General features: G+C 32.6%; 2 protein-coding genes across 2 annotated transcripts; one reads left to right on the forward strand and one right to left on the reverse strand.

The window, feature by feature from the left end:
• Positions 1-2574: 2574 nt before the first annotated feature.
• Positions 2575-11054, reverse strand: LOC128192079 (uncharacterized). The gene is made up of 4 exons (XM_052864522.1): positions 10560-11054; positions 10184-10246; positions 9995-10054; positions 2575-2741 (listed from the first exon to the last, which is right to left on the reverse strand). Exons 1-4 carry the CDS (start codon positions 10783-10785, stop codon positions 2575-2577), a joined length of 516 nt encoding a protein of 171 aa, XP_052720482.1. The 5' UTR covers positions 10786-11054.
• On the forward strand, positions 2837-5258 carry LOC128162858 (protein IMPACT homolog). Its single transcript, XM_052826302.1, has one exon. The coding sequence runs from the start codon at positions 3108-3110 to the stop codon at positions 4380-4382; it is 1275 nt and encodes a 424-aa protein (XP_052682262.1). The 5' UTR covers positions 2837-3107; the 3' UTR covers positions 4383-5258.
• Positions 11055-12458: the final 1404 nt, after the last annotated feature.

Raw genomic sequence — 12458 nt, forward strand, 5'->3', positions numbered from 1 at the left:
CTTAGTCTTATCTTATACTTTGAGTTTCACAATAAGTGGATTATTCCATGATCGAAACTGCACTTTACATCGATCATGAAATGATCATGCTGATAGCACAGACTGCACGCACTGACACAGGTCTTCCAAAAGTTGATGAATTTATTGAAGAATTGATATGGCAAACTCATGCTTCTTGGGTGTTATCAATCATTAATTCTTCACTTGAAAGAGATTTTTTTTTGGCCAACTGTCGTCTCCTATTTCAACAAGCGAAGAACAAAAAACCAAAATACAATCTTGAGTATTCATTTGGTTATGTTATCATTTATATGTACCATTTTTTAACAATGGATTTAGTGAAAACTAGTAGAAAATGTTAATATGTTTATTAAACAGTCGTTTGCAAGACGCATTTAAGTAATGAAGTATAAAATTGCTTGATTTTATATATCTGTATTCTGAAATTTAAAATGGAATCCCTTAAAAAAATTCTCTAACTTCATACATGCATTCAATTTGATAAACTCCACATTCACAAAATCCTCATATAAAGCAGGAGTCAACTCATGTTTGCTGTGTACTAGTATAAAAATTGCCCTAGGAAGCTAGCGTTGCGGAAACTCTTACACTGATTTTGAACAATGTTTAACTCAGCCGAGGCACGTTTTCTGTTCGTCTATTTTAGCTGTCCAATAATTTTACTTAAGGTTGGATTTATCTTAGCACACAATCAATTATTCAAAATAAATTCGACGGAACCTCAACTTAACAACCCAAAATCCTTGCGTACGAATGCAGGTGCAGGATCAAAGTTTTTACTAAGGGCAGGGTGCCAAAAGATGAATTTGATTGGATGTTGGGTAGCCCATGGCCTCTTTTTAGTTCCCTTTCAACCCCTTCTCTCTAGATCCGAGCATATCACGTGTTACTGATGCCAAAATTCGACAAATTGTGTGTCTTTTTAAGTCAGTGGCTCATGAGAATATTTAAACTAACTCTTACTATTTTTGCTTTCAATCTTAAACCTGTCAGATTGCCTCTTGTTATACATGGAGTTCAGATTAAACACATACGCAGATTTAGAATTTCTTTTAAATGACATACAAAAACTGGTAACATACTAAGGATTTTCTTTATGGACCGAAATAAGGGTTTTAAAAAGTGAAATTAAATAAACGTGATCATTTCTTCGATCAGTAAAAAAAATTATGTTGCCAAATGGTCTTGAAGACTCGGCATGTATGATTAATGATTTGATTAGTCAGGTAAATGGAAACACAATACATATTTAAGACGGACGGCATGTGCAGTACAAATTAAAGGCGTTTCAGTTCCCATGCTAGTTACCAAAATATCAAGAAACAGAAAAAAGGGCGATCGTTTAATTCTACGGATACAATATCATCTACAAAACAATGTAGAATCATATTATGGAAACGTCATGCCAATTTTTACCTTGTCTTAAAACACAACGTAGACTGACCACAAAAAATGTTAGCGACCATGTTCTCCAAAGGGAAATAGTCCCTATTTTAATCAAATTTCATTTTTCTATTTTCATTGTTTATCGTAATGCTTAAGTAATGCATTTCTAATGATCAATCAAAATTTGAGTGTCAGTCGTAGAGATATAAGCGAGATACAGAGCCACAAGTCTTTGTTATGTAAACAAGGACCGTGTCATGTTTTTGTTAACATTGGTTCAATTAAATGATACAAGTAAAAGTTCGTTTTCGCGCTAATTTTTCTATCTGTTGATTCATTTTTATCATATATAAACAGTTCCTAGCGTTTGTTACAACCGTTTAAACTCTAAATCTGGGACATTTATATTGTACAATGTAATGTAATTGCTTAATCACTGATCGTATAATTCTGAACAAAATTAAGAGGATCTTAGACATTTACTCTTATATAAAGCTTGGGATTTTAAAACAGATCATATCTACCACTCGTATGAAATTACTGCATGTTGCTATACTTTTATTAATATATTGGAAACCCTTTCTTTTTTGTCAGGATAAAACGTCAATTTTTGAGTGGCAAAAAAGTTATTAAAGAATTGAATATTTGACTAATATTTGCGTTAAGCTTTTATTCATATACACAACAAACAAATACAAAGAAATACAATCAATGTAATATAGAATCAGAACAACCAGTACCCTGAAGTTGAACAACGATTTATCTTGTAATACAGAATAGGAACAATTAGTATCCTGAACCACGACATATCTTTCATAGAGTTCCCTTTTACAAATGAAAGAGTGATACCCAAGGTATGAACTATTTAATGAAACCGAAGGGCGAGGTATGCGTATATCTTATCTATAAAGTCGATGAATTAAATTAAACAAGGTAAAAGTTTGCTTTTAAATATGAACTCTACTCCTGGGGGTTATTTTTTTATTTGGATATTAACCACGTGCGCGAACTATAACGCTGTAGAGATTTCAACCAATCTCAGGACAGTTACTTTTTATGTAATTAAAGTCGTTATATTAAAGATTATCAACTGGCAATTGATAAACGAATGGGATAAGTGATAACAAACACATAAAAAAAAATTCAAACAGTTATTAAATGTTCAGTTTAACTCGGTAGATGCTTTGGGTCACAGGTAGAGGAGTTGTCCCACACAAGAGTTGATGGACAGTCCCTGTTCAATAAAACATGACCGCCGCATGAAACGTATCCATTACAAGTATTGCAGGATTGATAGTCCCCATCATCATGATTTGTGCAGTTGTGTACGCAGACTGTGATTAAAAAAAAGAAACTTATCAAAACTGGACCACATCTCTCTAACTTCATACATGTATGTATTAATAAAAATGCTCATAATAGGCAACATGTAAGACGCTAGTCTATTTCGACTGCAAAGTTTTGACCAAAAACTTGGAAATTAATATTTTCTGTGAACTGAAATATGCTGGAAAGTGAATATTATGTGTTATAATTTGTGTTAGCGTTCAGAGAGTTTCATAAAAGACTGGATAAACAAATAGGACAAGGTAAACAAAGTTTTTGTTTTCAAGGAGCGTGAGTTTCGGGTGAATAATAATCACACTAGAGTCTTGTGTATTGTGTCTTTAACCGTGGTACCGTTATAAGTACCGTTAAGAATGTCGAACCCGTCAAACCACTCAAAAAAGCGGGGCCTTGGAGAAATAGACCCTGTGGACAGGCAACCCAGCAATGAAGAAAAAACTGGTGAAAATAAAATGGAAAACTTCCAAATGAGAGATGTGATGCAGGGGATATCTAACATACAGAATACGCTGGCCAATCTATTATTGCGAATAGATGGACAGGGACGACAGCTTGACGCAGTTACAAATGAGATAAGTGGAAAACATGGAATCGAAGAAAGGCTGGAAAATGTTCAACATCAAGCTAATGATACAATGTACATCATCAATGATCTGCAGGAAAAACAGAAAAAAACGGAAAGAGAGCTTAATAGAATGAAAGACTACGTTGTTCGACTAGAGTACTGTATTAAAACTCAAAATGACCAAATTACCGAACTTAAAGCCAGATCAATGGAAGATAATATTATAATAAGCGGAGTCGAGGAATCGAGAACAGAGATGGGCAAATCAGAAAATCTTGCCACGATGATAAGTCACGTGTTCAGCTCGGAGATGAATATAGCTGCAGAAACAGTTGACAACCTTCAGATCTATAAACTGTTCAGAATGGGGGAGTATGACAGGCAAAGAAAATTCCCAAGACCCATCTGTGTTCAGTTTGCGAATAGAGCACATAAAGAAATCGTTATGAGACATATCAAAGTTCTCAAGGACAAAAAGTCCCCAATCAGAGTTTCTCAACATCAGCCCGAGGAACTTAGAGAAAGGAGAAAACATTTATATGAAGTCCAAAAACAATACGCACAGCGTAATATTGAAACCACGCTAAAAGGTACCAAACTCATCTTTACTAAGAGTAGATCAGTATACAAAGACAAAATTGGATCCCGTCCAACGGCTGAAGAGATCATCAACGGAGAAGAGGTCAATATTGCGATCACTCCGGGTAAGACAACAGAGGACAATGGGAACCGGTTTGCGGCCCACGCGGTACCAGTAGACTCCTATAAACAGGTGAGACGGTCTCTTGTTGAAGTTATGCGTTCAGACAGTATCGCCAGTGCTAGTCATAATATCTTTGCGTTCCGGTTCACGGGTAACGACGGAACAACGCACGACGGATCCGATGATGACGGGGAACACGGGGCCGGGAGACTGTTGCTGAAAGCGCTCATCGACAATGACGTAAAGAATACACTAGTGGTCGTTTCGCGGTGGTACGGCAACAAAATCGGACCTAGACGCTTCAAACATATTAATGAAGTCGGGTTAAGTGCCGCAAGAAACATGTCGGGTTCTACCTGAACCCCAGCCAATTGAGACGGACAACATAGTCAAAGTTTAAAACAAATATATGTGTTGTTCTTGTTATTCAAACTATCGGATCACTGTGTTTATTTAAATTTTACATACATGTACAGGCCTTAGTCGCTGTAGCATCCAATTATAATATACTAATATTTCCACAATATGCGCGATTACTGTTAATTAATATTTTTACTGAAAAGCTGTACTGTAAGATAGTATAGATAGTACATCTATATTTCACAAGCCTAAACTCACCGATTTATTGTTATTGTAAATATTTTACACGTTTTTCATTTCATTTAGACTGTAAATATAGTTTGTTTAACTTTTGCTATATAACTTACCTAGGACGAGTTTTTCCGGAATTGTCCTGACTGTTCATAATTATTTGGATTTTTGTTTATAGTTATCATATCCGGTTTGTTTTTTTTTTTACTTTACAAACATGTGAACCAGTAATTGTAAGTGTTGTTTATTTTCTTATTCTATAGTTAACGCAACGCAAGGGGGAGTGCATGTGTATAATTGTATTTCATGAACATTAATATATCTCACATAGTTTTGGTATGATTTTTATAATATGCTGTCATATTAACAAGCTCAAATCATCAGAAAATCAAGGTACCTTTTTTTTTTAAACACATAGTATGCGCAGCATAGGATTAAAGGTTTTTAAAAAAACAGACAATAAGTTATACATATAAAACTCCTCACGACCGATTCTAATTATTTATACTATTGTATGATTTTCTTTTTTTTAAGTTGACAAAAAAAGGTTGTTTTTGGTCAACTTCATGCAGTCAACTATTTTTTAGTGTTGGTAAAATTAGCAAGCGTGATGTGCTTTCGCAATTCCAAACCTTTACCTTTTAACTGTTTTTTCTCCCTTTTTTTTGCCCCCTTTCTATTCTTTTCGGGAACCGTAAACCTTTTAAAGCATTTATATAGACATGGATGATAAAGTGCATCAAAGCTATCTAAGCATATTGACATTAAATTGCCAAGGCTTAGGTGATATCAATAAAAGGAGGGACATTTTTAAAGTCTTAAAATCAAAAAATTATAATATATACTTTCTTCAAGACACTCACTTTGTTGAAAAGGAAGAAAGCTTGATAAAGGGATTATGGGGTTATAAAGCCTACTTTAACTCATATAAATCAAATTCTAGAGGAGTAGCTATACTAATTAATAATAACTGTGATATAACAATACTCAATGAACATAAAGATAGTGATGGTAATTTTCTTTTATTAGATGTTACCATAGAAAGTCTTCCATTTTTATTAATAAATATATATGGACCAAATTCGGACTCACCAGGCTTTTACATAAATGTCCTTAATAAGATTCAAGATATTTACTCTAACCAGCATATAGTTATTGGTGGTGATTTTAATTTAGTTTTTGATAAGGACTTAGACTCCATGAACTATAAGAACTTAAATAATCCCAAAGCAAGACTCGAAGTCTTAAAAATTATGGAAACACTTACTCTGAAAGATGTATATCGCGAGCATAATCCAACTCTAAAAAAATTCACTTGGAGGAAAAAAAACCCAATTAAACAGGCTAGACTTGATTTCTTTCTTATATCAGAATCTTTACTTAACTTATCTCTCCATGTAAAATATGAAAACAGTTACCGCTCTGACCACTGCCCAGTTGTCTTGTATGTAAGAACAAATGAATTTCTTAAAGGAAAGGGTTTTTGGAAATTTAACAACTCTCTTCTTAAAGACAAAGAATATGTATATCTAATCAAAGAAAAAATAAAAAATGTAAAACAGCAGTACGCCTGCCCAGTTTACAATTTAGAAAATATTGAAACAATAGATGATAATATACAATTTATTATAAGTGACCAATCATTCCTAGACACATTACTAATGGAAATTAGAGGAAAATCAATATCCTATTCAACTTATAAGAAAAAGAAAACAACAGAACGAGAAAAACAATTAGAGCAAGAGATTTTACTTCTTGAACAGAATTTTACAGTAGAAACAAAAGATGAATTATCAAATAAACAAACAGAATTAGAACTTATTAGAAAAAACAGATTGCAAGGTCAATGTATTAGATCAAAAGTAAAGTGGATAGAGGAAGGTGAAAAGCCATCAAAATATTTCATTAGCCTTGAATCGAGAAATTTTTCGAGCAAAATTATACCAAAAGTTGAAAAAGAAGATGGCTCCACTGTTTTTAATCAATTTGAAATACTAAATGAATTAAGAATGTTCTACGATAACCTTTATCAAAAGAGGGAAACTATAGACTCTGAAAACATTTACGAAAAATTAAAGTTGTATGACATTCCCAAATTAAATAAACAAGAATCTGATCTTCTTGAAGGCCCATTAAATAAATTGGAAGTCTATAACTTTTTGAAGAATATGAAAAACGATAAAAGCCCAGGGCCTGATGGGTTTACAAGCGAATTTTTTAAATTCTTTTGGAACGACTTAGGCAGCTTTATAACAAGAGCCATAAACAATACTTACGAGTTAGGACACTTTACAGAATCAAATAAACTAGGTGTAATAACATGTTTACCAAAGGCAGGAAAACCAAAACAGTTCTTAAAAAACTGGCGCCCAATTAGTCTTCTTAATGTATTATATAAAATTGCTTCAGGTTGCATTGCTAATAGAATAAAAACTGTATTATATAAATTAATTAATGAAGACCAAACTGGGTTTTTAAAAGGTAGATTTATTGGAGAAAATATTAGAATGATATATGATATAATGCAATATACTGAACAAAATCAGATCCCTGGCCTTCTAATGTTAATCGATTTTGAAAAAGCTTTTGATACTATCTCTTGGAAATTTATATACCAAACACTGGATTTCTTTAATTTTGGGATTTCAATCAAAAACTGGATCCAAACTTTTTATAGTGATATTAAATCTTGTGTTATACAAAATGGAATTGCCTCTGATTATTTTTTTCCTCAGAGAGGATGTAGACAGGGTGACCCAATTTCCCCATATCTTTTTCTGCTATGTGCTGAGGTTCTAGGGATTTTGATTCGAAATAATAAAGAAATTCGTGGAATTGAAATTGATGGTGTAGAATACAAACTTTCGCAATATGCTGACGACACTTCAATAATATTTGATGGATCACCTCAGTCCATGGATGGTATTTTAAGAGAACTTGATTATCTTGCATGCATATCTGGTCTAAAAATTAATTTCTCCAAAACTAAAATGGTATGGATCGGAAGTAAAAAAAATTCAAAAGAAGTTTTTCACCGCGATGGAAGCTTGACTGGAACAATCCCACTTTCGATCTACTCGGTGTTAAATTTTCTGTTAATTTGAATGAAATGGTAGAATTAAATTACCAATCAAAATTTTTGGAAGTAACCCGTTTGATAAAACAATGGAAATTAAGAAATCTTACAACAGTTGGAAGACTGACTGTGATTAAAACTCTGATAATACCAAAACTTAACCACTTAATCCTAACTATACCAAAACCTAGTGAAGAATACCTTCAACAGTTTGAGAAAGAAATTCACATTTTTTTATGGGGAGGCAAGGTCCATAAGGTAAAGAAAAACATTATAATTCAAGATTACAGATATGGGGGATTAAAAATGATAGACTCTATGGAATTTGTTTGTGCATTGAAATCTACATGGATAAGAAGACTTCTCCACTCTAATACAAAGTGGGTAAAACTTTTTGAATCAGAATTAGGATTAAAAATAGAAACCCTATGGGAAAAAGGTTCAGACTTTATTACCAATATTAGCAATAAGGTAAGTAACAAGTTTTGGAAAGAAGTTTTATTAGATTGGGTTAAAATTGTTATGTCCTATAGCCAAAATGACATTAAAGTACTTAATGAACATATATGGTTTAATCCTAATATTAAAATTAATAACTCATCAATTTTTATTAAGAATTATTTCAACTGTGGTTATAAATTTATTAAAGATTTGATGACAGAAGAAGGCAATTTTGTAAGCCTTGAAACTCTTGAAAACTCAAATGTTAAGACCAATTTTCTAGAATATAGGAGTTTGAAAGGAGCAGTTTTTGAAAGATTAAAAGCCTTAAATAATAATAAGGTAGAATATGGACCATTTATTCCAAATTCTCTCAGTATTTTTTACAAACAAAGCAAAGGATGTAAGGATATGTATTATGTACTCATCGATAACAAAAAAGAATCAATTCGTTCAGTAAAGAAGTGGACAGAAAGTGGATTTGCTTTTACAGAAATAGAATGGAATAATATTTTTGAACTCCCATTTAAAACCTCGAAAGAATCCAAATTTCAATGGTTGCAATTCCAGATTTTACATAGAATTTTGCCAACAAATGAGTACCTTTTCAAACTCAATATAATTGATTCACCAGCCTGCTCTTTCTGTAATCAAGATATAGAAACTATAGAACATTTATTTGTGGACTGTTTTCATGTCAAAGAAATATGGCTCTACTTTGAAGAATGGTTAAGAAGGAAGTTTAATTTTTTAATGACATTTGATAAAAAAAACTATACTTTTTGGTAAATTCAAAAACAGAAATATGTATAGACTTCAAAACATATTGATTCTTACAGTAAAACAATTTATTTTTGCCAGTAAGTATAAGAATGTCCCAAACCTCTCGACGCTCATGTTAAAACAAACAGTCACTGATAGAATACATATTGAGAAACTACTGTTGTTGAAGAATTGTAAATTTGCTGAGTACGAAAAGTATTGGCAAACTATTTGCGATTTGTTATAAAATGTGTTTATAATAGCTGCAAGGAAATTGTAAGCAAATATTGACCAAAAAAAATTTTAAGTCTACTTTTATGTATCCTCTTGCATATACATGTATATGATTTTTTGATAGATAGTGTTTCCCTCTCTTTCTCCACCCTCTTTCACCCCCCCCCCCACCTCATATCTAAAAATACTCCAACTTTCATGGGTGATAAAAGCAAGTTTTCAAGATTGTTTGTGCATATATATGTCTGTCTGTCGGTGTATACACCTGTCTGTACGTGTGCTTTTTTATGTGACTGTGTTTATATTATACTTATATCCTCAAATGAAGTGAATATGTGATGTGTATGCACTGTAAACTAAACATATAAGAAGATGCAAATAACTTGTACATGAAAGTTTGAATAAAAAAAAAAAAAAAAAAAAAAAAAAATGCTCATAATCCTCATTCAAGGCAGTAGTCAACTCATGTTTGCTGTATAAAAATTCATGAAATATTTACACAATCATTCATCATAATAATCATTAGAACTCGTGATGGTTTATTTTCCCAGATTCATTGGTTTTCATTACCCAGGAATTTACATCATAAATAATCTACAAAAAAAAACCGTATTGATTAATTGGTAAACTTACCAAAAAAAAAAAACGGCATCGGAACCCGCCCCCTTTAATATAGCAAACAAATTATCGCCCTTACCCCGCGGAATTAAATAAGTTACAAGTAATAAATGAATGGGGGTATCCATTTTATTACTGTTCAAGCTATGTTGGGTCAAGATCGACATCTTATCCCCAAACCTCAAGAATGACAATAAATGATCACCTCTTTAACGATACCGTGGAGCTGTTGTGGAAGTCAAAGACTTACCTAACGAAAAAATAATGGTGTGAATTTTCTTATTGAGGTACTTTTTCCAAGATATAAAATCTAAAATATTCAAATAATGTCATTATATCATGAAAATGTCTGCACTTTGCTAATCTAAACCTTTTTTTTTTAAAAACTTTGTGCTTCAAGCTTGCAGAACTGGTGAATGTGTTTAGATGCATACTGTACCTGTTTCGTTCAGAAAACGCTGGAGAACCAATTCGCTGACCATTTTTGATTCATTTTTTAAGTCTGTTTCATAAAAATTAATTATTTACAAATAATGACATCAGATAGATAGATAGATAGATAGATAGATAGATGAAGCATAAGTAAACATATTAATGGAAAAAGGATATTACATCTGCTTTTTGTGAAAGTGAAGGAAAAAGTTGATGCTTACCAATTGCATTTGTTAAATTATGAAATTGCTCTTTGTTGACAGACTTCCTCTCAACAGTGTCGAAGCCTTAAAAAGTAAAATTAATGGGAAATAACGCAACCTTATCACTTGAATATCGGTAAAAAAAAATTATATTAAAATTGCAGAAATCACGATTTTTACCAAGCTGTAAAGCGCTTTTAATTTCTGTAAGATTTGAATACAACATTTCCAGAAATTCCCTTTCTGGCATTTTCTGAAGCTCCTGACTGGTCTCATCAGGAATATCCTTCTCGACACTCTTAGATCCGATGTAACCAGCCAGGACTGTTGATACAACGACCGAGACAAGGACGATACAAAACAGAACCATGTATTTCTTGATACGATTGCTTTTCCGTTTCTTCATCTTAAATGAAAAAAAAAGTTGAAAATGTGTTTACTCATACACAGTACGGTTTCATTTGATATATATTGTGTTGGTTAGGGCTGGTTACCTCATACTTTATGTTTGAGTCCATATTGGATGTGGTTTGTTCTTTTCTGTTGACCGATTGTTTTCTTTCAGTGGTTTCCACTGTGTCCCTTTGTTCATTAGTCTACATAACATGCAAGATTCATTTTGATTAAGCAATCTTCGAATTATATGGAAACAAATTTTCGCGGAGATATAAAAACCCTGGAAATTAAATAAACTTTCAGCCGTTAAAAAAATACTAGTATTCGTTATGTTTACCATCTGCGGTGTATAAACAGCATGCATAGGCAATGTAGAAACCGTGGAAATGCTGTTACAACGCTTAAGGCTCATGTCTCTATGATCATGTCACTGGAAATTTCAAAGATGATGGAATTGATGATACAACAGAATTTCATACGATGTTTGTTTTACAATTTGCATCCAAAATCATTATAAGTTATGTAAATTCCATGTTTTATTTCACAAAGTTTGCAGGTAATTTTTCGAGATAATAGATTTTTTTTCAATAACGTTGAAAATGATTTCAAAGAAGATAACGTCAGATTCCAAGAACGAGTAAGACTTTAATCAAATGACGTAATATTTTAAAGAAAACAGTTAAGCATTCAGTGGATCTTGAATTGTGTATGACAATACGTACTTCGTTAATATCCATGTATGTATGACAAGACCCATTACATGTATTTTTGTATGGCTGTAATAAAATCATAAAAATTAAAACCAGGCATCGTCGTCACCAACTTTCCTCAAGTCAATACTCAGCCTCAAATCTTAGGTTTGACCTCAGGTTTATTCACGGGTGTTTACGGGTGAATAGGGTGAATTATTCCGTGCTACGCATGACTTGTACACATATACAGTAGAATTTGGGTTTTTTAAAGTTATTCGAAGTTCGATGCCACTTTGCAACAGACTATCCCCACCCACCCCTCCCAAATGATAACATTGAATTTCTGTCAGTTTTTTGTTTCTACATGATTTTTTCTTCTTTTGTAGAATGAGTATGCTTGTACTGTTAAAGAGACTGAGAGCCGTTTGCTTTGTACTATATTATACATTATATGATTATTAAAGTCTGTTGCATTCGCGCATGCGAGCTTATCCTATAAATTATGTGTTTGTGTTTTATTTTATAAATAATTTATGTTCGGTTGAAATGGTGAATAAGAACATAACGCTACTTCATATGCATGTTCATTTTTGGGAGTTGATTTTAATCAACTCTCATATGCAGTTACTCAGGCAAACCGAAAGTGAAACAGTGTTTGGACCTAAAGCACAAATCAACACCGCTGACAACATTTAGTTCTAATCAATAAATTCGATGTAATGAGCTCTTAAGCATTGAGCTTTTGCTTTGCTTGTTTGTTAGGGATGCCCTATAAGGCAAAAATTGATGCCTGGCTCCCACATTTTTAAGCAGCCATGGCCAATCATCGCCAATTAAAACTTAAACTTGTTTTTCATCGGGCGATTCCCAAAATTTGTTTTGTTTTCTGTATTTCATTTCTGTATTTTATCTTTGATAAATAGAATAAAGCCGTCATCTCTACATCTGCCGTGATAAATAACTTTGTCGACATGTTGGAATTTAGATATTA

The sequence above is a fragment of the Crassostrea angulata genome, chromosome 1 (assembly GCF_025612915.1).
Source record: "Crassostrea angulata isolate pt1a10 chromosome 1, ASM2561291v2, whole genome shotgun sequence".
In the NCBI taxonomy this organism is placed as follows: Eukaryota; Metazoa; Mollusca; class Bivalvia; order Ostreida; family Ostreidae; genus Magallana; species Magallana angulata.

Bases quoted from the DNA above. Each gene is read 5' to 3' on its own strand.
- LOC128162858 (XM_052826302.1), top strand. From the start codon at position 3,108: ATGTCGAACCCGTCAAACCACTCAAAAAAGCGGGGCCTTGGAGAAATA.
- LOC128192079 (XM_052864522.1), bottom strand. From the start codon at position 10,785: ATGAAGAAACGGAAAAGCAATCGTATCAAGAAATACATGGTTCTGTTT. The intron at 10,055-10,183 runs GTACAGTATGCA...TGAATATTTTAG, and splicing joins GCGTTTTCTGAACGAAACAG to ATTTTATATCTTGGAAAAAG. The intron at 2,742-9,994 runs GTAAGTCTTTGA...TTTTAATCACAG, and splicing joins CACCATTATTTTTTCGTTAG to TCTGCGTACACAACTGCACA.